Consider the following 26,702-nt stretch of genomic DNA (forward strand, 5'->3'; position numbering starts at 1 on the left):
TTACAGTGCTCGCAGTGAATAGTTTGAAGTTCATTTTTCCTAGGTTTTTTACTACTAGTACTTTCTACAGCTACATCAGTAGCTGCACGCTTTTTCCCTACTACTACCTGAGGGCGAGTAGATATTTGATGTACCTCTGCTAAGTGAGCCTGGTATTGCTCTACATTAGCGAAGTACAGCCCGCAAACATCACATAAAGCAGATGTTATGCTAGGGTGTTTTGCTTTTATATGACGTGCGAGGTTATCCCGTCTTGCGAACGTTGTCTTACACTGTTCGCAGGGGAACATAGTAGGGTTATAGTCGCAAGCAGATAGCTGATGATGTTTTGTTTTTACATGGCGTGTAAGGCTGTCACGTCTTGTGAACATTGCTTTACACAGCTCGCATGGGAACATAGTGTCTTCTCTTTCTTCGAATAAAGTGCTTAGGTGAACAGCGTATGCAACAAGTTCTGAAAAGAGAACAACCAATAGAGATTAGCCTAAAGTTGCGATGTTCAACCTATAGAGGTTGGACATGGCTGTGAGTTAGGCCTATAGCATGAGGATTGAAGAGAACGACTAAAGTTACGATGTTCGGAAGAAACCAAGTTTCAACCTGTTGAGGACAGACATAGCTACGTGTGCGTGTTTGAAATTATACTACGTCTATAGTATGTAGATTAAAGAGAACTATTTATCAATAGACTAAAGTTACGGAAGAAACCAAGTTTAAGCCTGTTGAGGACGGACATAGCTATGTACGCACCTCGTCTATAGTATGTAGATTAAAGAGAACAACTATTTATGATTAGCTTAAAGTTACGGAAGAAACCAAGTTTCAGCCTGTTGAGGGCAGACATAGCTATGTACGCACCTCGTCTATAGTATGTAGATTAAAGAGAACAACTATTTATCAATAGACTAAAGTTACGGAAGAAACCAAGTTTCAGCCCGTTGAAGGCAGACATAGCTATGTACGCACCACGTCTATAGTATGTTGATTAAAGAGAACAACTATTTATGATTAGCTTAAAGTTACGATGTTCGGAAGAAACCAAGTTTCAGCCCGTTGAGGGCAGACATAGCTATGTGTACGTGTTTGAAATTATACCACGTCTATAGTATGTTGATTAAAGAGAACAACTATTTATCAATAGACTAAAGTTACGATGTTCGGAAGAAACCAAGTTTCAGCCCGTTGAGGGCAGACATAGCTATGTGTACGTGTTTGAAATTATACCACGTCTATAGTATGTTGATTAAAGAGAACAACTATTTATGATTAGCTTAAAGTTACGATGTTCGGAAGAAACCAACTTTCAACCTGTTGAGGGCAGACATAGCTATGTGTGCGTGTTTGAAATTATACTACGTCTATAGTATGTAGATTAAAGAGAACAACTATTTATCAATAGACTAAAGTTACGATGTTCGGAAGAAACCAAGTTTAAGCCTGTTGAGGACGGACATAGTTATGTACACACCTCGTCTATAGTATGTAGGTTGAAGAGAACAATTATTTATGAATAGCTTAAAGTTACGGAAGAAACCAAGTTTAAGCCTGTTGAGGACGGACATAGCTATGTGTGCGTGTTTGAAATTATACCACGTCTATAGTATGTAGATTAAAGAGAACAACTATTTATCAATAGACTAAAGTTACGATGTTCGGAAGAAACCAAGTTTAAGCCTGTTGAGGACGGATATAGCTATGTGTACGTGTTTGAAATTATACCACGTCTATAGTATGTGGATTAAAGAGAACAACTATTTATGAATAGCTTAAAGTTGCAGAAGAAACCAAGTTTCAGCCCGTTGAGGGCAGACATAGCTATGTGTACGTGTTTGAAATCATACCACGTCTATAGTATGTTGATTAAAGAGAACAACTATTTATGATTAGCTTAAAGTTACGATGTTCGGAAGAAACCAACTTTCAACCTGTTGAGGGTAGACATAGCTATGTGTGCGTGTTTGAAATTATACTACGTCTATAGTATGTAGATTAAAGAGAACAACTATTTACCAATAGACTAAAGTTACGGAAGAAACCAAGTTTAAGCCTGTTGAGGATGGACATAGCTATGTGTGCGTGTTTGAAATTATACCACGTCTATAGTATGTAGATTAAAGAGAACAACTATTTATGATTAGCTTAAAGTTACAGAAGAAACCAAGTTTCAGCCTGTTGAGGGCAGACATAGCTATGTACGTACCCCGCGTGAGGATTAAAGAGAACAACTATTTATCAATAGACTAAAGTTACGATGTTTTAGAAGAAACCAAGTTTCAACGAATAGAGGTCAGACATACCTTAAAATCTTCGCGCTGCAAACTGTTACTCGGATGTATAAAATGCGTGCGTTCAAGCCTGAAACTCGAATGATAATATTCTGGTCGTACCTAAAAAAAAAAAGAAACATATATGAATGTAGTGTAGGGTGCATCATCTAACCTAATTATCTTTACAACTCAAAGTTCGAAAACATACCTTAAAAATGCACGTGCTGCAGACTGTTACTCGGATGAATAAAATTGCGTACTTTCGAACGGTACCTAAAAAAGAACAAACATATATGAATGTAGATGTCTAGCGTAGAAGTTGCTTTGCAAATAAAAAAAGTAACTAACAGTTCTAGCTTACCTTAAGATAAAGGCTGAAGAATAATATTCACAGCAGACGGGAGATGTGTGTGTACGTAATAAACGCATACAGAGAACTGTGAGCACTTCGCGCAGACTGCAGCGGCTAAATATTCTGCTTGTTACCAACCGGATGTGAAAAAATCGCTGACAAACTGCGGGTACAGTCGGGACAAATGCAAACAAGAGCTCCTACCTGCAGGCTGACGTATTCGAACCTCCTGTTGATGCCGAGGTGTCAGAATTTAAGAGTTCGAGCCTTGGAAAGTTAGCGTGTGATCCTCGACTTCTCGAGGGTACATACGCGGTATTCCTTACCTGTAGGTATTGAGCTAAAGTTAGATCATGTAATGACGATCGCGCAGACCCCTCGCCTAGCATTTACGGCTTCTAGTTCGAACCCGCTATCTTCTGAAGTAGCGAGAATGATTGGAGAGTGTTGAGGGTGATTCATTCGTCGGATGGAGGCGTTAAGCTATGCGCAGGCTTCTTCTAGTCGGGGTACGCGATTCAAATCCTAGTAACTTATGCCGTCGGGAAGGGCATCTAGCTAGATCATGTTATGACGATCGCGCAGGTCCCTCACCTAGCATTTACGGCTTCCAGTTCGAACCCGCTATCTTCCGAAGTAGCGAGAATGATTGAAGAGTGTTTGAGTGTGATTCATTTGTTGGATGGAGGCGTTAAGCTGCCTTCTTCGGTAGGAGTAGGCTATGTCGGGATATCGATTTAAAATCCTAGTCAGGAAGGGCAGCCGGTCGTATAAAACTATGGTGTGAGGCGGGGCGTGCAAAAAAAAGCTAGCAATAAGTAAGGGCTGTTGATGGGGACGTTAAACCTTGTGCAGACTCCTTCGAAAATGATTTTTTGAGTACAAGAGTGTTGATGCTGATTCATTTGTCGGATGGAGGCAATAAGCCTTGTGCAGGCTTCTTCAGTGGAGTAGGCTATGTATCGGTACCGGGATATCTAGTTATAAAACCCGCTACAACAAATTTATCACGTATACTGCGATTTAAAATCCTAGTCAGGAAGGGCAGCCGGTCGTAAAACTATGGTGTAGGGCGGGGTGTGCAAAAAAGCCAGCATTAAGTAAGGGCTGTTGATAGGAGGCGTTAAACCATGTGCAAGCTCCTTCACCAGGAGAAGCCTACATGCCGGTACCGTGCAGGTTCTTTCGATAGGAGTAGGCACTGTGTGTGTTTTAACCTCTCCGTACAATCATGATATTTTACGTTAGGAACTTACATAGGCTAAATGCTACACATTCCGTAGCAGAGCCAGGAATCGAACTCGGACCTCCGAGGGTAGCAGCTAACTACTGCACTACAGAGGAGGACTATTTCAGAATATTTTACAACCTTAATTAGTACTGTGTTTTAAGAGCTTGAATGGTACTCAGCTAAGAAGACGTTCGCGAGTTACAAGCCGCTTGTCAGCATGTAGTGTCCTCGCTCAAGGTCGAGCCGGAAGATACGTGTACAATTTCAGCTAACACGCGCATTCCACACAACTCGCTCAGAATGACTGTGCCGATACTTCGAGGACTGTAGAACAAATCTATAGCCTACAGTATGCATGCCTCTCACCCGGTAGTCTCGGGTTCGATTCTCTTGGGAATAAAAATGTGTTTAAATCACATGAATGTGTTGAGTTGTCCTTCCTGATGCAAAACCAGCAGTATCTAACCTCATACACTATAGTTTTACGACCGGTTGCCCTTCCTGACAACTCGGATTAAGAATCTGTTTTACAACGTCTAACACGGGAATCGGGGATTTACAGCTAGATCCACTTCTTAGATTTTAAATCACGAACTATTGTTTTACGGCCGGATGCCCTTCCTGACGCAAGTTCCCAACAAGAGCACGTGGAATTTGCCGTCACCCGGCAGCACGGTGATTAAAGATGGCGGATGACAGCTGTCAGAAAAGCGCATAGGTTTGTAAAGCACGTGGAATTTACCACCACCACATAGAGGGCAGCACTGTTCTCAAAGATGGCGGATGACGGCTGTCAAAAAAGCACGTGAGTATGTTTTCAAACAAGAGCACGTGGAATTTTTCAATTTGCCGCCACCACATAGAGGGCAGCACTGTTCTCAAAGATGGCGGATGACAGCTGTCAAAAAAGCACGTGAGTATGTTTTCAAACAAGAGCACGTGGAATTTGCCGCCACCACATAGAGTGCAGCACTGTTCTCTCTGGATTAAAGATGGCGGATGACAGCTGTCAAAAAAAGCACGTGAGTATGTTTTCAAACAAGAGCACGTGGAATTTTTCAATTTGCCGCCACCACATAGAGGGCAGCACTGTTCTCTCTGGATTAAAGATAGCGGATGACAGCTGTCAAAAAAGCACGTGAGTTTGTTTTCAAACAAGAGCACGTGGAATTTGCCGCCACCACATAGAGGGCAGCACGGTGCTCTCTTGATTAAAGATGGCTGCTGTCACGTGGAATTGCCTGCCACCACAGGTATCTAGCTAAAGAGGGCAGCACTGAGGTTTGCGATGCAAGATGGCTGCTGTCAAAAAAAAGCATTTTTCAAATTATCCGCCACCACATTTCAAAGGTAAGTAGCTAAAGAGGGCAGCACTGTGCTCAAAGATGGCGGATGACAGCTGCACGTGGCTTTGTTTACCTCGCGCTAGTTAGGTTAAGTTGGTAGCACTAAGGCTTAGACCCGTCAAGATGGCAGCACTGCCGATGACAGGTGACGAAAGAGGGCAGCACGGTGCTCAAAGATGGCGGATGGCAGCTGTCAAAAAGCACGTGGTTGTCAAAAAGCACGTGGCTTTGTTTACCTCTCGCTAGTGAGGTTAAGTTGGTACCACTAAGGTTTAGGTCCGTCAAGATGGCAGTACTGAGGTTAGCGATGCGTCGTTGTCTGTCAAAAAAGCACGTGGCTTTTTTTACAAATCTGTCAGAAAGCACGTGGTTGTCAAAAAACACGTGGCTTTGTTTACGTCATGCTAGTTAGGTTAAGTTGGCACTACTGAGGTTTAGGCCCGTCAAGATGGCAGTACTGAGGTTAGCGATGCGTTGTTGTCTGTCAAAAAGCACGTGGCTTTGTTTACAAATCTGTCAAAAAGCACGTGGTTGTCAAAAAACACGTGGCTTTGTTTATCTCGAGCTAGTTAGGTTAAGTTGGCACTACTGAGGTTTAGGCCCGTCAAGATGGCAGTACTGAGGTTAGCGATGCGTTGTTGTCGATGTCAGCTGTCAAAAAGCACGTGGCTTTGTTTACAAATTCAAATTTCGCGCTAGTTAGGTTAAGTTGGCAGCACTGGAAGAGGCCTCTGGCTGAGGTGGAGGTGGCCACTGGGAGGCCTCTGGCTGAGGTGGAGGTGGAGGTGGCCACTGGGAGCCGGAGGTGGCGGTGGCCGCCGAACTCTCCCATTATACTACTGATCTTGATATTGTGTTACTACCGGGGGATCTTAATGTTGTGATACCACCGGGGTCTCTTAATGTTGTGTTTATACGGGGGGATCTTAATGTTGTGATACTACCGGGGGATCTTAATATTGTGATACCACCAGGGGATATTAATGTTGTGTTACTACGGGGGTATATTACTGTTGTGATACTACCGTGGGGTCTAAATATTGTGCTATCACCGGGAGATCTTAATCTTTTGATACCACCGGGGATCTTAATGTTGTGATAATTCCTGGGGAATTTAATCTTCTTATACTACCGGTGGATCTTAATGTTGTGATACTACGGGGGGACCTTAATGTTGTGATACTAAGGGTGACCTTAATGTTGTGATATTAAGTGGGATATTGTGGTACTACGGGGATCTTAATGTTGTGATACTACCGGGAGATCTTAATGTTGAGCTATCCCCTGGAGATCTTAATGTTGTTATACTAAGGGAAATATTAATTTTGTGACACTACCGGGGACTTTAATGTTGTGATACTGCTGGGATCTTAATGTTATGATACTACAGGGTATCTTAATGTTGTGATACTACAGGGGATCTTAATGTTGTGATACTACAGGGGATCTTAATGTTGTGATACTACTGGGGATCTTAATGTTGTGATACTACTGGGGATCGTAATGCTGTGATACTACTGGGGATCTTAATGTTGTGATACTAAGGGGGTATCTTAATGTTGTGATACTAAGGGAAATATTAATTTTGTGACACTACCGGGGACTTTAATGTTGTGATACTGCGGGGATCTTAATGTTATGATACTACAGGGGATCTTAATGTTGTGATACTACAGGGGATCTTAATTTTGTGATACTACAGGGGATCTTAATGTTGTGATACTACTGGGGATCTTAATGTTGTGATACTACAGGGGATCTTAATGTTGTGATACTACAGGGGATCTTAATGTTGTGATACTACAGGGGATCTTAATGTTGTGATACTACTGGGGATCTTAATGTTGTGATACTACAGGGGATCTTAATGTTGTGATACTACAGGGGATCATAATGTTGTGATACTAAGGGGGTATCTTTTTGTTGTGATACTAAGGGAAATATTAATTTTGTGACACTACCGGGTACTTTAATGTTGTGATACTGCGGGGGATCTTAATGTTGTGATACTACGGGGGTTCTTAATGTTGTGATACTACAGGGGATCTTAATCTTGTGATACTACCGGTTTATCTTTATTTTGTTACACTACGGGGGATCTTAATCTTGTGATACTACCGGGGACTTTAATGTTGTGATACTGCGGGGATCTTAATGTTATGATACTAACGGTGGATCTTAATGTTGTGCTATCACCGGGATATATAATGTTGTGATACTACGGCGGATCTTACTGTTGTGATACTAGCTGGGGTTCTAAATGTTGTGCTATCACGGGAAGATTTTTATATTGTGCTATTACCGGTGGAAATTAATGCTGTGATACTACAGTGGGATCTTAATGTTATGATACTAACGGTGGATCTGCTATCGGGTGATCTTAATGATGTGATACAACGTGGGATCTGAATGGTGTGATACTACCGGGGATCTTCATATTGTGATACCTCCTGGGGATCTTAATATTTTTTATACTACCGGTGGAACTTAATGTTGTGTTACTACTGGGTGATCTTCATGTTGTGATGCTATCGGGCGATCTTAATGTTGTGATTCAACGTGGGATCTGAATGGTGTGATACTACCGGAGATCTTAAGGTTGTGATACTACTCGGGGATTTAAACGTTGTGATACTACCGGGAGATATTAATGATGTGATATCCCCGGGGATCTTAATGTTATGCTATCAACGGGGGATCCTAATTTTGTGATACTACCGGGGGATCTTAGTGTTGTGATACTACGAGGGGATCTTAATGCTGTGATACTACCGGGTATCTTAATGATGTGATACTATCGGGGGATCTTAATGTTGTGATACAACGTGGAATCTGAATGATGTGATACTACCGGGGATTTTAATATTGTGATACTTCCAGGGGATCTTAATATTGTGATACTACCGGTGGATCTTAATGTTGTTATACTACGGGGGATCTTAATCTTGTGATAATACCTGTGGATCTTAATTTTGTTATACTACGGGGGATCTTAATGTTGTGATACTAAGGAGGGGACCTTAATGTTGAGATACTAAGGGGGACATAAATATTGTGATACTACGGGGATCTTAATGTTGTGATGCTACGGGGGATCATAATGTTGTGATACTACCGGGGGTTCTTAATGTTGTGATACTTGCGAGATATCTTAATGTTGTGATATTTCCGGGTGATATTAATGTTGTGATACTGCGGGGGATCTTAATGTTGTGATACTGCGGGGGTTCGTAATGTTGTGATACTACGGGGGATCTTATTGTTGTGATACTACCGGGGGATGTTAATGTTGTGATACTACGGGGGTTATTAATGTTGTTCTATCACCGGGAGATATAATGTGATGCTACCGGGGAATCTAAATGTTAAGCAATCACCGGAAGATCTTAATGTTGTGATATTACCGGGGGATCTTCATGTTGTGCTATTACAGGAAGATATTAATGTTGTGATACTACGTGGGAGATTTTAATGTTGTTATATTACCGGATGGTTTAAATGTTGTGCTATCCCCGGGGGATCTTAATGTTATGCTATCAACGGGGGATCCTAATTTTGTGATATTACCGGGGGATCTTAGTGTTGTGATACTACGAGGGGATCATAATGTTGTGATACTACAGGGGACCTTAATGTTGTGATACTATCTGGGGATCTTAATCTTGTGATACTACCGGTGGATCTTAATTTTGTTTGACTACGGGGGATCTTAATATTGTGATACTAAGGGGGGGACGTTAATGTTGTGATAATAAGGGGGACATAAATATTGTGATACTACGGGGATCTTAATGTTGTGATACTACGGGGGATCATAATGTTGTGATACTACCGGTGGTTCTTAATATTGTGATACTTGCGGGAGATCTTAATGTTGTGATATTACCGGGTGATATTTATGTTGTGATACTACCGGGGGATCGTAATGTTGTGATATTACCGGGGGATCGTAATGTTGTGATATTACCGGGGGATCTTAATTTTGTGACACTACTGGGGATCGTAATGCTGTGATACTACTGGGGACCTTAATGTTGTGATACTACAGGGGATCTTAATGTTGTGATACTAAGAGGGTATCTTATTTATGTGATACTACACGGGATCTTAATGTTGTGAAATTGCGGGGGATTATAATGTTGTGATACTACGCGGGTTCTTAATGTTGTGATACTACCGAGGGATCTTAATGTTGTGATTCTACGGAGGATCATATTGTTGTGATACTACCGGGGGTTCTTAATGTTGAGATACTACCGGGGGGACCTTAATGTTGTGATACTACGGGGGATATTAATTTTGTGATACTATCGGGGGATCCCAATGTTGTGATACTGCCGGTGGATCTAAATATTGTGATACTACCGGGGGTTCTAAAAGTTGTGCTATCACGGGGAGATTTTTATATTGTGCTATTACCGGTGGATATTAATGCTGTGTTACTACCGTGGGATCTTAATGTTATGATACTAACGGTGGATCTACTATCGGGAGATCTTAATGTTGTGATACAACGTGGGATCTGAATGGTGTGATACTACCGGGGATCTTAATATTGTGATACTTCCTGGGGATCTTAATCTTTTGATACTACCGGTGGATCTTAATGTTGTTATACTACGGGGGATCTTAATCTTGTGGTAATACCGGTGGATCTTAATTTTGTTATACTACGGGGGATCTTAATGTTGTGATGCTATCGGGCGATCTTAATGTTGTGATACAACGTGGGATCTGAATGGTGTGATACTACCGGGGATCTTAAGGTTGTGATACTTCCAGGGGATCTTTATGTTGTGATACAACGTGGGATCTGAATGGTGTGACACTACCGGGGATTTTAATATTGTGATACTTCCAGGGGATCTTAATCTTGTGATACTACCGGTGGATCTTAATGTTGTTATACTACGGGGGATCTTAATGTTGTGATACTAAGGAGGGGACCTTAATGTTGAGATACTAAGGGGGACATAAATATTGTGATACTACGGGTATCTTAATGTTGTGATGCTACGGGGGATCATAATGTTGTGATACTACCGGGGGTTCTTAATGTTGTGATACTTGCGGGAGATTTTAATGTTGTGATATTACCGGGTTATATTAATGTTGTGATCCTACCGAGGGATCGTAATGTTGTGATATTACGGGGTATCTTAATGTTGTGCTATCAACGGGGATCTTAATTTTGTGATACTACTGGGGATCTTAATGTTGTGATACTACTGGGGATCGTAATGCTGTGATACTCCAGGGGATCTTAATGTTGTGATACTAAGGGGGTATCTTAATGTTGTGATATTAAGGGAAATCTTTATTTTGTGACACTACCGGGGATCTTAATGTTGTGATACTACCGGGGCAGCTTAATGTTGTGATACTACGGGGGATCTTAATGTTGTGATACTACCGGGGGATCTAGATGTTGTGCTAACACTGTTGGAGCTTAATGTTGTGATTTTACCGGGGGATCTTAATGTTGTGGTACTGCCGGAAGATTATAATGTTGTGATACTACCAGGAGATCTTAATTTTGTGCTATCACCGGGGGATCTAAATATTGTGATACTACCGGGATCTTAAGGTTTTGATACTACCGGGGCATCTTAATGTTGTGATACTAAGGAGGGGACGTTAATGTTGTGATACTAAGGGGGACATAAATATTGTGATACTACGGGGATCTTAATGTTGTGAAAGTACGGGGGATCGTAATGTTGTGATTCTACCGGTGGTTCTTAATATTGTGATACTTGCGGGAGATCTTAATGTTGTGATATTACCGGGTGATATTTATGTTGTGATGCTACCGGGGGATCGTAATGTTGTGATATTACCGGGAGATCTTAATGTTGTGATATTACCGGGAGATCTTAATATTGTGATATTACCGGGTGATATTTATGTTGTGATACTACCGGGGGATCGTAATGTTGTGATATTACCGGGGGATAGTAATGTTGTGATATTACCGGGGGATCTTAATGTTGTGATATCAACGGGGATCTTAATTTTGTGACACTACTGGGGATCGTAATGTTGTGATACTACCGGGGATCGTAATGTTGCGATACTAAGGGGGTATCTTATTTATGTGATACTGAGGGAAATCTTAATTTTGTGACACTACCGGCGATCTTAATGTTGTGATACTAAGGGAGATCTTAATGGTGTGATACTACCGGGGATCTTAATATTGTGATACTTCCAGGGGATCTTAATCTTGTGATACTACCGGTGGATCTTAATTTTGTTGTACTACGGGGGATCTTAATGTTGTGATACTAAGGGGGGGACCTTAATGTTTTGATACTAAGGGGGGACCTTAATGTTGTGATACTTCGTGGGGAACTTAATCTTGTGATACTACCGGAGGATCTTAATGTTGTGATACTACGGGGGGACCTTAATGTTGTGATACTAAGGGGGGACCTTAATGTTGTGATATTAAGTGGGATATTAGTATTGTGGTACTACGGGGATCTTAATGTTGTGATACTACGGAGGATCATATTGTTGTGATACTACCGGGGATCTTAATGTTGTGATACTACGGAGGATCATATTGTTGTGATACTACCGGGGGTTCTTAATGTTGAGATACTACCGGGGGGACCTTAATGTTGTGATACTAAGGGGGGACCTTAATGTTGTGATATTAAGTGGGATATTAGTATTGTGGTACTACGGGGATCTTAATGTTGTGATACTACGGAGGATCATATTGTTGTGATACTACCGGGGATCTTAATGTTGTGATACTACGGAGGATCATATTGTTGTGATACTACCGGGGATCTTAATGTTGTGATACTACGGAGGATCATATTGTTGTGATACTACCGGGGGATCTTAATTTTGTGCTATCACCGGGGATCTTATTTTTGTGCTATCAACGGGCATCTTAATGTTGTGATACTACCGGGGGATCTTAATGTTGTGGTACTACCGGTGATTTTAATTCAAAAATAGGCAGTGTAAGAGTTTTGTTCTGGAATCAGTATGATAAATGCAGACCGTTAAAAGAACGAACTAAAATGGAATGAGAGTAATTAATCCCTGCGAAACCCTTCAGTTGAAATTAATGTCGACTTTCTTCAGGAAACTACAAGGAAGAAATAAAACAGGAATATCTCCGAATCCAATCTTGGGAGAACTCCATTTTTATTTCGTGACTATTTCTCAAGGGAATATTAAAGAAATTAGGAATGTGAAAGTCGTAAGAAGTAGGGAATTTGACTCTGATCACACCTCTCTGAAGTTAAACTCAAACTTCTCCTTCGTAAAAAATAAAAGAAAACAAAATGTATTAATAAGATATGACATACACAGAATGATCGTCACCTAAAACAATTTCGAAAAGAAATTCACGAAACTCAACGTGGTAAGTGGCAAGAGTTGTCCAAATAAATCAATAGTGCAGCGAAGAACGTATTCGGGTCAGCAGATTCTAGAAAGAAAGTTTGGTGGAATGAAAGTTATGAAGAAGCACTAACAAAAAGAACAAAACTGTGGAAAAAATCAAAATGCTCCGGAAAGAAAGAACACTTAAGCATCAAGGAAGAGAAACACAAAGTATAACAAGGATTACTAAATTACAACTTGGTGACGTACGTGATAACTTTGCAGAAAAACTCGCAAAATTTCTATAAAATATTTAAACACATCCTGGCAGGAAATCAAGATCCAGAGATGAAAATATGAATATGATTGTTGGATGCGCTTGTGAACGGTTGGCTGTTGAGAGAGCTCTTGCATTATTGTAGTGAAAAAGTAGTAAAAACCTATTGGAATTATTTAAATTTTGTGTGTGTGCGTTCCATTTAGTGCTATTTGTATATTGGTGTTTAGTGCTTGTTGGTAGAAATTGGGAGTAGTGTTATTTATTTGAATTTTTGTTACAAGTAATTAATTCGGTGTTCAGTAGATTACGTTCCTAGGTTAAGCAGGCTAGCTATTTGTACTTTTTTTCGAATTTAGCTTTAGGAAATACTTTAGGTAATAATATTAACTTTTAAAACAATATTTTTAAATATCTGTAGGTTCGTTGGTATAACACTTACAAAGGCAGAGTATCATAAGGAGTGGTAACTCATTGTAATTTCAGCCGCTACTTTTCCGATATTTCCTGCAGATATCCGTTCAAAGTATCACATTAAATAACCCGATTAGCCTGTAAACTTTGATTTAAAGAGAAGTTAAAGAGAATTCACGATAATTTCACTGGATAATTACGGTACTTAACAGTTTCTTGGATTGTTGACGATTGTTGCTACAAGCACATGATAGTAGTGTAAATAAATACAAAGTCAGCTGATTCATTATTCTGATAATTTGTAGTCTTAGTTCCCTGTTTACTTTGTACTTTCACCTTCGTTTATTCATCGAGTAAAAGTTAATAATCGAAATCCTATATTCCAATAATATTGCACTTCAAGCCCCCGGCGTGGTTTTGACAGAGATTATAGTAGGCAACCTCTTATCCTCAGCATGTAAGGACACTTTTATTCTCCGCCCCGCGTAGTACTGAAAATAATACTAATCCACCAGCGGCAAATGTTCATATAACCACACTTCAGCTGAAAATTGTAGTGTAGATACACTGTAGTATAGATACAGTAGCCTACATTTAGATAGTGCCGTATCTTGCCTGCTAATATTCGTGTGTTATCTTTCGTGTGTATCTATTAGAGCGTAGTACTAATATAATTTGTCTAAGCATTTAGCTTTGTTGGTAATCTTTGTTGGCAGTCTTTGAGTACAGTAGTTCTTGCAAATTTCATTTCTGTTTGTGCTTAGTAGTGCCATACGGTACCGGTATCGTAATTAGGATACGTCTGAAAGTAGTTTAAAATTACTGTAGTGTACTGTACAGTAGTATACGAGTAATTTGGAATTTAATGAGTTATTTTATTATAATAAAAATCTTCCGGGCTATTATGCCGTGGTCCACTCCTCTCGTTTCTACCAAACGTTTCGACTACTGCTGCGGTAGTCATCTTCTGTGGCGTCGTGTAGATACGCTCTCCTGTATCCCGCTGGCGACTGCGAAAGTTGTTTGGGAAGCAGCTGTATTTATATGTAAGTGTGCGGCCTCCAATTGGCTCGCGCCGTGCAATTCATCTGATTGGACGACGTCACAGAAGATGACTACCGCAGCAGTAGTCGAAACGTTTGGTAGAAACGAGAGGAGTGGACCACGGCATAATAGTCCGGAAGATTTTTATTATATTGACACCGGCCGTGAAAGCCTTCATACTTTAATGAGTTATTTTATTATTGTAAAATATTTGTGTAGTACTGGTGTAGTAGAGGTATACGTAGAAACTCTTATTAAAATTCTGTTGTTGTAATTAGGGTAGGCTTAATTGCAGTTTAGAATTGTGTAGTTTTTGTGTATTACTTTCGATATTCAGTAATTAACATCAGTTTTTATCCTGTTAGGGGTTGTAGAATAAAAAATAGAGTACGACAACGTAGTATTGTAGTGTAGTCGTATATTAATTACCTTATTGTTGTGTACTATCCCAGACAATATATCCCTCCGTTCTTTTATTTTTTGCAAATAAGTTACATTTTTATTTCCATCTTTCCGTAAGAATGGCTAAAGAGCGCGAGTGTACGAACTGTGGGTGTGGCGAGGCATTGAAGGGTATGAGGGAGGAGTTGGAGAGTTTGAGGGAGATAATTAGGATTCTCACAGAAGACAGGAAGGAAGATAGGACTCCCTCAAAAAATGTACAGGTTAGAGTAGGAGTACAAGAGGGAGGGGAAGGAAAGAGAGGAGTTGTAGAAGACAGGTGGTCTAATGTTCTAAGGGGAAGGAGATTGCAGGCCAAGGGCTCTATTCAGGATCAGAATTCAGGACAGATGTCTGTGCGTAATCGGTACGAGTCACTCCAGTTAGAACAACAGAGGGAAGATGAGGTACAGGAAACAGTTTCTGAGATGTGTGGAAGTAGGAGGAAGGGAAAAGGTAGGAAAAGGAAATGTAGAGTAGAGGATAGGAAAAGACAGGTGGAACAGGGTCATGGGAGGGAGAAAAGGGAGAAGAAGTAGCTTCTGCAGCTATCAGGAAAGATAGGGCTGACCAGGAGGGGAGGGGATCAAATGAGGTGGGTAGGGTTGAGGCTCTGGTCATGGAGGATTCCATCGTTAGACACGTGGGGAAAGTGTGTGGAGGAAAGGGAACCAGGGTAGAATGTTATCCAGGAATTAGGTTGAGGCAGATGTTGAGGAAAGTAGAAGAGAGGGAGGAGGCGAAGGAGAAGTTGGTAGTGTTTCACGTTGGTACCAACAACATAAGGCAAGCTGATATAAGTACAAACATAGTTGGAGATGTGTGGGATCTGGTAAATGCAGCACGGGTGAAGTTTAAGAAAGCGGAGATTGTTATTAGTGGAATAATTTGTAGGAGGGATACTGACTGGAGGGTGATTGGGGATTTAAATGAGACTATGGAGTGGGTATGTGGGAAATTATGAGTGAAATTTCTAGACCTTAATGGGTGGGTACGAGATAGGGATCTGCGCTCAGATGGCCTTCACTTAAACCGCAGTGGTACGTATAAGTTAGGAAATTTCTTTGGAAGGGTAATAGGGAGGTACATTCAGGGAAACAGGGTGACTTAGGGAGCGGTGATAAGGGAACAGGGAACTGGAAATCGAGTAGGGACGACATAAAATTGTTAGTGTTGAACTGTAGAAGTATTGTAAAGAAAGGAATAGAATTAAGTAATTTAACAGATATATATATTTACCAGATATTGTAATAGGAGTTGAATCATGGCTGAGAAATGATATAATGGATGCAGAAATTTTCTCACGGCACTGGAGTGTGTATCGTAGAGATAGGATAGGAATGGTGGGAGGGGGAGTATTCATTCTGGTAAAAGAAGAATTTGTAAGCTACGAAAAAGTTAAAGATGGGACACATGAAATTCTAGGTGTAAGGCTCATTTCTAAAGATAATAGGCAACTTAGTATATTTGAAGTGTACAGACCGGGAAAAGGTAGCACTGACGCGGATACGGAATTATTTGATAGGATAGTCAGCTATGTGGGGAACGACATGGAAAGAAATGTGATTGTAGCGGGAGACCTAAATTTAACAGATGTCAATTGGGAAGGAAATGCGAACGACAGGAATCATGACCAACAAACGGCGAATAAGTTAATATGGGAACGACAGGTGATTCAGAAAGTGATAGAACCAACCAGAGGGAAAAATATCCTGGATGTGCTGCTGATAAAACCAGATGAGCTCTATAGGGAAACTGAAGTAATAGATGGTATTAGTGATCATGAAGCTGTTTTTGTCGTAGTCAAAAATAAATGTGATAGAAAGGAAGGTCTTAAAAGTAGGACTATTAGGCAGTACCATATGGCTGATAAAGCAGGCATGAGGCAGTTTCTAAAAAGTAACTTTGATCGGTGGAAAACGGTAAATAAATATGTAAACAGACTCTGGGATGGGTTTAAAGAAATTGTTGAAGAATGCAAAAACAGGTTTGTACCTTTAAGGGAGGTAAGGAATGGTAAAGACCCACCTTATTATAATAGAGAAATAAAGAGACTAAGAAGGAGGTGCAGACTGGAAAGAAATAGAGTTAGACATGGCTGTGGATGTAAGGAGAAATTGAAGGAACTTACTAGAAAATTGAATCTAGCAAAGAAGGCAGCTAAGGATAACATGATGGCAAGCATTATTGGCAGTCATACAAATTTTAGTGAAAAATGGAAGGGTATGTATAGGTATTTTAAGGCAGAAACAGGTTCCAAGAAGGACATTCCAGGAATAATTAATGAAAAAGGGGAGTGTGTGTGTGAGGATCTTCAAAAGGCAGAAGTATTCAGTCAGCAGTATGTAAAGATTGTTAGTTACAAGAAAAATGTCGAGATAGAGGAGGAGACTAAGGCCAATGAAGTATTGAAACTTACATATGACAAAAATGACATTTACAATAAGATACAAAAGTTGAAAACTAGAAACGCGGCTGGAATTGATCAGATTTCTGGGGATATACTAAAGACAATGGGTTGGGATATATTACCATATCTGAGGTACTTATTTGATTATTGTTTGGTCGGAGGAGCTATACCAGATAAATGGAGAGTTGCTATTGTAGCCCCTGTGTATAAATGAAAGGGTGATAGACATAAAGCTGAAAATTGCAAGCCAGTAAGTTTGACATGCATTGCATGTAAGCTTTGGGAAGGCATTCTTTCTGATTATATTAGACATGTTTGTGAAATTAATACCTGGTTCGATAGAAGACAGTTCAGTTTTAGGAAAGGTTATTCCACTGAAGCTCAACTTGTAGGATTCCAGCAAGATATAACAGATAGCTTGGATTCTGGAGGTCAAATGGACTGTATCGCGATTGGCCTGTCTAAAGCATTTGGTAGGGTGGATCATGGGAGACTACTGGCAAAAATGAGTGCAATTGGACTAGACAAAAGAGTGAGTGAATGGGTTGCTATATTTCTAGAAAATAGATCTCAGAGAATTAGAGTAGGTGAAGCTTTATCTGACCCTGTAATAATTAAGAGGGGAATTCCTCAAGGCAGTATTATCGGACCTTTATGTTTTCTTATATATATATATATATAAATGATATGAGTAAAGGAGTGGAATCAGAGGTAAGACTTTTTGCGGATGATGTTATTCTGTATAGTGTAATAAATAATTTACAAGATTGTGAGCAACTGCAACGTGACCTCGATAATGTTGTGAGATGGACGTCAGGCAATGGTATGTTGATAAACGGGGTTAAATGTCAGGTTGTGAGTTTTACAAATAGGAAAAGTCCTCTCAGTTTTGATTACTGCGTTGATGGGGTGAAAGTTCCTTTTGGGGATCATTGTAAGTGTCTAGGTGTTAATATAAGGAAAGACCTTCATTGTGGTAATGACATAAATGGGATTGTAAATAAAGGGTACAGATCTCTGCACATGGTTATGAGGGTGTTTAGGGGTTGTAGTAAGGATTTACAGGAGAGGGCATATAAGTCTCTGGCAAGACCCCAGCTAGAGTATGGTTCCAGTGTATGGGACCCTCACCAGGATTACCTGAATCAAGAAGTGGAAAAAATCCAAAGAAAAGCTCGATTTGTTCTGGGTGATTCCCGACAAAAGAGTAGCATGACAAAAATGTTGCAAAGTTTGGGTTGGGAAGAATTGAGAGAAAGAAGAAGAGCTGCTCGACTAAGTGGTATGTTCGGAGCTGTCAGCGGAGAGGTGGCGTGGAATGACATTAGTAGACGAATAAGTTTGAGTGGCGTTTATAAAAGTAGGAAAGATCACAATATGAAGATAAGGTTGGAATTCAAGAGGACAAACTGGGGCTAATATTCGTTTATAGGAAGGGGAGTTAAGGATTGGAATAACTTACCGAAGAAGACGTTCAATTAATTTCCAATTTCTTTGAAATAATTTAGGAATTTGCGACTGCCCTAAATGCAGATCAGTATTGACTGATGAAAAAAAATGGAAGAATGTGTCTAACCAACACCGAGAACTGTGAAATACTAGGAAAACACTTCGATCAACTTTTGAACTGTGAAGAACCGAACCACAAGTTACAATTTCCTGACCAGCTACCGTTGAAAAAATTTAGAAAGCAATTAAAACCATAAAATACAACAAATGCTAGTGGAGAAGACTCCATTAAAGCTGATCTTATAAAATGGTCTCATCCAAAAATCATAGATGATATTCAAGTAATATTTGAAGAAATCTGGAAAATGGAGAAGATCGTGGAAAAATGAAAAGTGCTCTTATACATCCTTTGCATAAGAAAGGTGACAAGCAAGATGTAAACAACTATAGAGGTTTATCCATTTTGCCAGTGGCTTATTAGATATTTTTAACTATATTACTGAACAGGGTAGAAGCAACTCTTGACTGTAATCTGAGTGAATATCAGAGTCGATTTAGAAAGGGCAGATATAGCTAAGAACTGACATTCATCATTAAGTCAACAGTCCGTCACAGGCTAATGAAGTCTAAAGACATAGTAGTAACATTTATAGATTTTAAAAAGATTTTTGACTCTGTTGATGGGGAAACTCGAGATAAAATAATCGGAGAGTTCGGAGTTAAAACCAAATTGGCAAACCTAATCCGTAAAACCCTCACAGAAACCATATCAAAAGTAAAATTTTATGGGTAAAATATCTAAACCATTCAGAATAAATACAGGTGGAAGGCAAGGTGATGGTTTACATCCACTCCTATTCAGTTGCGTCCTGGAGAAAATACAAAGAATTTCGAATGGAAAAATGGAAGAACACAAGCTATCACAAATAACACTGGGAAGAAGGAACGCTGGTGTCTAGCATTTGCCATACTTTCAGATAACCTGAAAAAATGCAGCAATACAAGTCAGGGTCTTGGAAGAAGTAGCCAATTGAGCAGATTTAAGAATTTTTGTAGAAAAAACAAATTTATGACAAATATAAAAAATGCTCCAGAATTTCCAATAACAGAAATTGGTCGAATAAGGAAGGTAAAGAAATTCAAATATTTGGAGGTACAATTCAAGATTTTTTTTGGAAAATCCGCTGCAGAAGAAAGGACACACAAGACGGAAAAGCCTACGGTATAACTAGCAATATCTATAACAAAAAGTGTTCATCTAAAATCATCAAAATACAACACTACAACACAGTAGTGAAACCGGAATGCCTATACGCGAGTGAATGACCAGCACTGAATTACAAGCTGAATAAGTGAGAAGTACTGGAAAGAAACATTATGCGGAAAATACTCCGTCCGCCAAGAACTAGAGAACTCTGGAAATCATGAACTGATGATGAAATATACGGGAACAGATACAATGTGGATGAGGCTGACAACAGGTTAACCAAGCAAATCTTCAAATATCTTTGGAACAAGAAGTCAACAACAACAACCTAGATTCATGAGGACAAGAAAGATTTGGAAAGGAGCAACAGAAGGGAAGAAGAAGAAGTAACAGAGAAAGGGGAATTTTTAGAAATAAAGTGTGAAAAAAGGAGGGATTTCAAGGTCGGGAGGGAAAGAAAATAGGCTCAAAATGGTCCGACGAAAGGAAAAGGAGGCATAGTGGTCCTTAGAAGAAGCTAACATTAGTACTGCCTCTCCATTATGGTAGGCAACACCTTAAACACCTGAATGTGTGGAAGACTTGGGCTTGGTATGAAGATTGTTTATTGTGCCTCAATTGCTTATCTCATCTGTTCTTAAGTTGTCAGTAACGTGATTTAAAATTATATCAACGAATCACCACCCAACTCGCCCCTATGAATAGAAGCAATCTTGGACGTCATCAGAAAGGAGTGAGGCAAGGCTGCGGTTTGTCCCCACTTCTTTTCAATGTTTACATAGAACAGGCAGTAAAGGTAATCAAAGAGAAATTTGGATAGGGAATCACAGTCCAAGGAGAGGAAATCAAAACCTTGAGATTTGCCGATGATATTGTTATTTTATCTGAGACTGCAGAAGATCTCGAGAAGTTGCTGAATGGTATGGATGAAGTCTTGGGTAAGGAGTACAAGATGAAAATAAATAAGTCCAAAACAAAAGTAATGGTGTGCAGTCGAACGAAAGCAGGTGATGTAGGAAAAATTAGATTAGGAAACGAAGTCTTAAAAGAAGTAGATGAATATTGTTACTTCGGTAGTAAAACAACTAACGATGGCAGAAGTAAGGAGGACATAAAATGCAGACTAGCACAAGCAAGGAAGAGCTTTCTTAAGAAAAGAAATTTGCTCACTTCAAACATTGATATAGGAATTAGAAAGATGTTTTTGAAGACATTCGTGTGGAGCGTGGCATTGTATTGAAGTGAAATATGGACAATAACTAGCTCAGAAAGAAAGAGAATTGAAGCTTTTGGAATGTGGTGTTACGGAAGAATGCTGAAGGTGAGATGGATAGATCGAATCACGAATGAAGAGATACTGAATCGAATTGGTGAGAGGAGATCGATTTGGGTAAATTTGACGAGAAGAAAAGATAGAACGATAGGACACATCTTAAGACAGCCAGGACTTGTTCAGTTGGTTTTTGAAGGAAGTGTAGGTGGTAAGAACGGTAGGGGTAGACCAAGGTATGAATATGACAAGCAGATTAGAGCAGATGTAGGATGCAGTAGTTACGTAGAAATGAAAAGGTTAGCACAGGATAGGGTGGCATGGAGAGCTGCATCAAACCAGTCTATGGACCGATGACTCAAACGCACTGTGAAAATAGAGTAGTTAAGAAATAAATGAAGAGCCACATGAGCGCTACGGAATTGCTGTGAAACTTATACACCTTGCACAAGTCCTCATCACTGTGTGTGCTCATGCCCATCTTGCCAAGATTGCGAAGGTATACAAATCACGAAACGTAAAAATTAAATAACAAGGAACTACGTGAAACTAGTGACACAGCATTTCTGGAGGAAATTAAAACACTTTCTCAACCCATTAAGTGCTCCTGTGTTGTCGTCTGTATTATATCAATCCATCGACCCGCAGCAAGGAACTATACACTTTTTCTACATCACACTTCTTACCGTTCATTATTACGTTCTCCTGTTTAAGCCCTCGTGCTAAAAGAAGTATCTATGTGCGTTACCTTTCCATGGATCGAACTCGAGATCCTACAAACTACGCTGAATATAAGGTACAGTATAAGTTTCAGAGCTCCCTAGGTTCGGATACCGAGGGAATTAAGGTCCCATCTTGCTTGACTTCAAGTTTGCAGCTACAAATATAATACGCTCTATCGTTCAGTAGATTGTCATTCTACTTAACCTAGAAAGGTTGTTGAGGCAGCACCTAATACAAGCAGTGAACAGAAAAATGAATATCTATGTCCATGGATGTCTTTGCTAAGAAGGATATACTTACTAATGTTAAGCACTCCTCCAAACACCGAAGTATTGTTGGCGAATGTGGAACAGTTCCATCGACTCATGCGGAACTGATGTTGACACTCGTCTATCCCCATTTTGGCACCGTTACTCACGGCCTGAAACAACATATTATGAATTACAATCTTGTGGTTCCAAAAGAAGGAAAAAGCAGGATCAGAGGAGCTACTAAAGGTAGTTGCATCTCTAGAAAACTACTCGGCACGTGGGAGTAATCGTAAAACTTGTTGCAATGTGCCCTTTGGTTGTTCATGGAACTGGTTGTGTTTGTGTTGAACCTTCTCTTCTCTGCAACAAACAGAAGAGAGATCATATTTCGTACACCGGCGGAAAGGGATCAACTAGCAGCATAAAGCCGCAGCTACCGTAGATGGGATGAGGTGGCACACTTGGGTAATGTCTGGTGATCCTGCTGGCCACCTTATACTGCACTATTGAGACCGAACTGACCACCTTGTGTATAGCTGTTGTGAATTCTATTTCACGTTTGAATCTCCTAAGTTAATCGTGTCTTGGCCTACAGAAGCGTTGAATATTGGGGTAATAATGTTTCTACTACTGTATGGTTTCATCTGGGGCCATATCACTTCAACGTTCGTCTGAGGCTACCAGCTTCTCTGCTGTACTGATATTGGCATATTGTTTTGCTTATAAGATAACTGCCTTAATGGGTATGGGGATAGGAACGGCAGTGATTCAAGAGTTTCTCGAGAAATCTCTGAAATATGACTCCTTACTGAATAATTACTGTCAAAATATTCTTATGTATTAACATACTGGTTTATGTCAATGTTTTAGTTTAGGCTTTGAATCACTGCTGTTTGCTTCCACGTGATCAAGCTCTTGTGGGAGGACGACTGGTGTGTTGGATGCATACAGATATCTCACCGATAGAGTGTTGTGACTCAGGCTGCAGATGGTCCTCTGTTCGGGTGCCAAGTACTGCAGTCGGCTGCAGCTCTCTCGGTAGCTGGCAGGAGTCAGCTCAAGGGTACTCTGGTACGTGTTAGGAATGCCCAGGAACCTGTGAACAAATTAAATGTTCATGTTTACATACTTTTTCTGTCACAATTGGACATGGTAGCAGCTAACACTAACCACTTACAAGACTGAATTCATCACGTTCAATTAAAACTGTGAATGACAGAAACGTTTTGCAACTGAACTAGTTAATTCGGAGCCAGGAGCTTGGAGTGCAATAATAATACGTGTAAAATTACACACAAATTATATAGAGTTAGACCAATCATATGAGCAAAGGTGACTTGTGTCCACACACAGGGTTGCCATATTGAACGGTTGTGTTCATCACCATCACGGGAAAACGGAGCAACATAAATTTGTGAAATTCAGTACTTAATTTCAAGACAAAAAGCGGAAGACACTAAAGGGGACATTTTTGGTTGGTACAGAATCAGAGGTAAACTATGGCACAGCATTAAAGTGTAAAGCAAGATGGGGTAGAAAGTAGACTAATATTTTTTATCGACTCGAGGGGTGAGGGATGGATTTAATTGCATTTAATACATTTCTCCAGGCAATGAAGGCTAGAAAACCGATGCCAACAAATAAATACTGTAGATGACTCTACAAAAGATCACAGCATTAATGTTAAATAAGGAAATGACACACGTAAGCTTATCGACACAAGACACACGCTGTCATTGTGCTTCTTCCCTACGAATAAATTCATCAAAAAGTTATTTTAATAACTCAGGGCAAAAATGCCTCATCTATTTTGCCTGTCTGTCATAATACATTACGCAGTTCAGCATAATATCCCTTAATGACGAGGAGTTATGGATGTCTCAGCGATCACACATCTACGCTCACAAAACACCGCATTCTTATGGAATGTTCTAGTTCGCAGGGGATATAGGTGTGAGAACCTGCTTTATGGTCATAATGCACTCATGAAGTAAATCTCGCATCACCTCAGACGAGAGCCGCTCACCGGTAACACATTCTCTTGCGCATTATCGTCCATTAAGGCACATTTTCCTCCAAAGTAATGTCGTCCCTGCATGCTGAGAGGTGAAGCCTATTTGTACACGTTTATGCTCTGTTCTGGGACACACATTTACTTGCCGTCTTTGTGAATGTGCATGACTCAGGATCGTGACAACACCTTTCTTATGGGTTACAATTTATAATAAGTAGTTAGAACAATTTTCACGTAATGGTAACTTGTCCTACTCGCTGGCTGAGGGCTCTGGGTTCGATTGTGGTTGTGTTTGTTCCTTTTCATATTCCAACATTTTTTCTTTTCTTACAATTTACTTTACACAGACAGGTCTTTTGGCGACGATGGGATAGGAAAGGCCTAGCAGTGGGAATGAAGCTACTTTGGCTTTAAGGTGCAGCGCCAGCATTTCTCTGGTGTGAAAATCGGAAACCACGGAAAACTATCTTCAGGGCTGCCGACAGTGGGGTTCGAACCCACCATCTCCCAGATGCAAGCTCACAATCCAAAGAATTAAAGCACAGTGACATGCGATACTGATTAAAACACTCGACATAGGATTGGCGTCAGGAAGGGCATCCGATGGTGAAAAAGGCCATGTGCCACTTAGTTCTCACCCGCTGGAAAAGCGGTGGTAGTAGTCGTAGAATAAGGTAGAAGAGGGGGTTCTCTCCTTCACTGAGCAAATTGTTTGACAATCGCCTGATACGACATTAAATATATAGCGTGTATTGTTTCCAGATGAAGGAGACCATAGTCATGTAGGGGACGTGCCACGTGCTACTGGTAAGGGGCCCTCTCAATTCTTTTTCGTAGATGATCATTTACAAAGTAGACTAAAACAGTTTCATTGATTTTAGCAGCTCCTTAAAAAGAACTCACGTTAGTGCTGGACTGAGAGTTTGAGAATATTAGGTTAAATTTATAGAGTGTTACGACCATTTGTATAGAGACATGGCTTCTTACAAACAGCTTAGCTTCGACAATGTACTGGTTTCAACATCGCATCAATCATACAGGACATTTTATCGAAGGATAGGGAAGTAAGTACCCATGGTCTTATTTATGGTACAGACCTAGCATTTGTCTCGTCCGAAAACTAGGAATCTCGAATATACGTGTTGAGGGCTGCCCTAAAAGAACCCATTATCCAAAATGGACATGTCTCTACACTAGAGATATCTAGCACGTTAAAAAAAACGCCCTTTGAAGGTAAAATTTTGACTTGTCTCTTGTACACGATAATTCTCTTTATTTTGTTCTCCGATAGCCACTAGTTGGAGTCAACAGTCAATAGACTCGTTTGATGCAGCCGCTCATGCCACCCGTAACTACTACATCCAACATCTGCAATTCTTAGCAATATCTTGCTTCCATTCCATTTACATCTCAGTGTGTTCTACTTATGTTTAATCCTTTTCAATTTGATGAATATTACTCCAAATTTTACGTCACGTATTTACAACAAAAACGTTTGGTGCTTTTAATGCGTTTAAGACAGGGATCCTTCCATATTGAAGTCTCCGGTTTCACTACACATGTTGTATCTCTTATGTTTCGTAGGACTAAGTTTTCATCACCTTTTTGGATACTTGCGACTTTTAACGGTTTTTGGTGTTTGCAGGTTATTTTAAGGTTTTATCTTTTGGCGCTAATTTATTGTTTTAAAATTTCTCTTACTGAAGATTTCTACTTGTATATAGGAGTGTTGAACAGCGTGTTCCTTTTTTGTGTACCTTCCGAAGAAAAATGGAAGAAATTAATGTCATTAGAATAAAACCTGTTGTTACCTTTAAAGACGTACATATGTCCACGTAAAACAACTCCGGCTCTGGACGGTGTTAGTGGGATGTGAAAAACGATCAGGTTATTTACCACACTCATAAATCACTGGGAAGGTTGCAGCAAAGAACAAAAACTCCACGACAAGAAAAGGAGGCGTGAAATTCGTCGTACTGCGTGCTTGGGTTCCACTTTGAGCAGCCACGTGTAACCCTCATATGTAGAACCGTAACCTTTTATTAACTGGATCTACCGGGCGAGTAGGCCGTGCATCCGGGAGATAGTACGTTCGAATCCCACTATCGGCAGCCCTGAAAATGGTTTTCCGTGGTTTCCCATTTTCACACCAGGCAAATGCTGGGGCTGTACCTTAATTAAGGCCACGGCCGCTTCCTTCCAACTCCTAGGCCTTTCCTATCCCATCGTCGCCATAAGACCTATCTGTGTCGGTGCGACGTAAAGCCCCTAGCAAAAAGAAGTTAACTGGATCTCACATTCTACTACCAGAAATATTAATAATATATTCTTCTTCTTTTCTTCTTCTTATTATTATACGGTGCACAAAGAAATTCAATCAAATAGTCTGTGTAAAGCTCCCCAGAAAGCATAGAGATTACATAATCCCAATTTGACCACATTGGGATTTCAAGCAGAAACATTAAATAAATAATGCACTTCTAGATGAAGAGACGGATCATTATTTGGCAACAATTAAGGTGAAGTGAATGCAAAAAATAGGAAACATAGCAATAAAATAACTAACGCAATTAGAAAGAAGAAAGACATCTTTCAGAATAAATTACTCAACTTGAAAATTAGTGATTGAGAAATCATCAGTGACAAAAGAAGCTACCAA

General features: G+C 40.1%; 1 protein-coding gene across 1 annotated transcript in view; it reads right to left on the reverse strand.

The window, feature by feature from the left end:
* The window catches only part of LOC136863450 (protein Wnt-4a), a 401,792-nt gene extending 378,572 nt beyond the window's left edge, over positions 1-23,220 (reverse strand). Inside the window, exons 1-3 of the mRNA XM_067139856.2 lie at positions 23,207-23,220; positions 22,990-23,125; positions 22,079-22,199 (exon numbers count right to left, since the gene is read on the reverse strand). Coding sequence (XP_066995957.2) covers positions 22,079-22,199; positions 22,990-23,125; positions 23,207-23,220 — 271 coding nt within the window. The remainder of the gene's footprint in view (positions 1-22,078; positions 22,200-22,989; positions 23,126-23,206) is intronic.
* Positions 23,221-26,702: the final 3,482 nt, after the last annotated feature.

The sequence above is a fragment of the Anabrus simplex genome, chromosome 2, assembly GCF_040414725.1.
Source record: "Anabrus simplex isolate iqAnaSimp1 chromosome 2, ASM4041472v1, whole genome shotgun sequence".
NCBI lineage: Eukaryota > Metazoa > Arthropoda > Insecta > Orthoptera > Tettigoniidae > Anabrus > Anabrus simplex.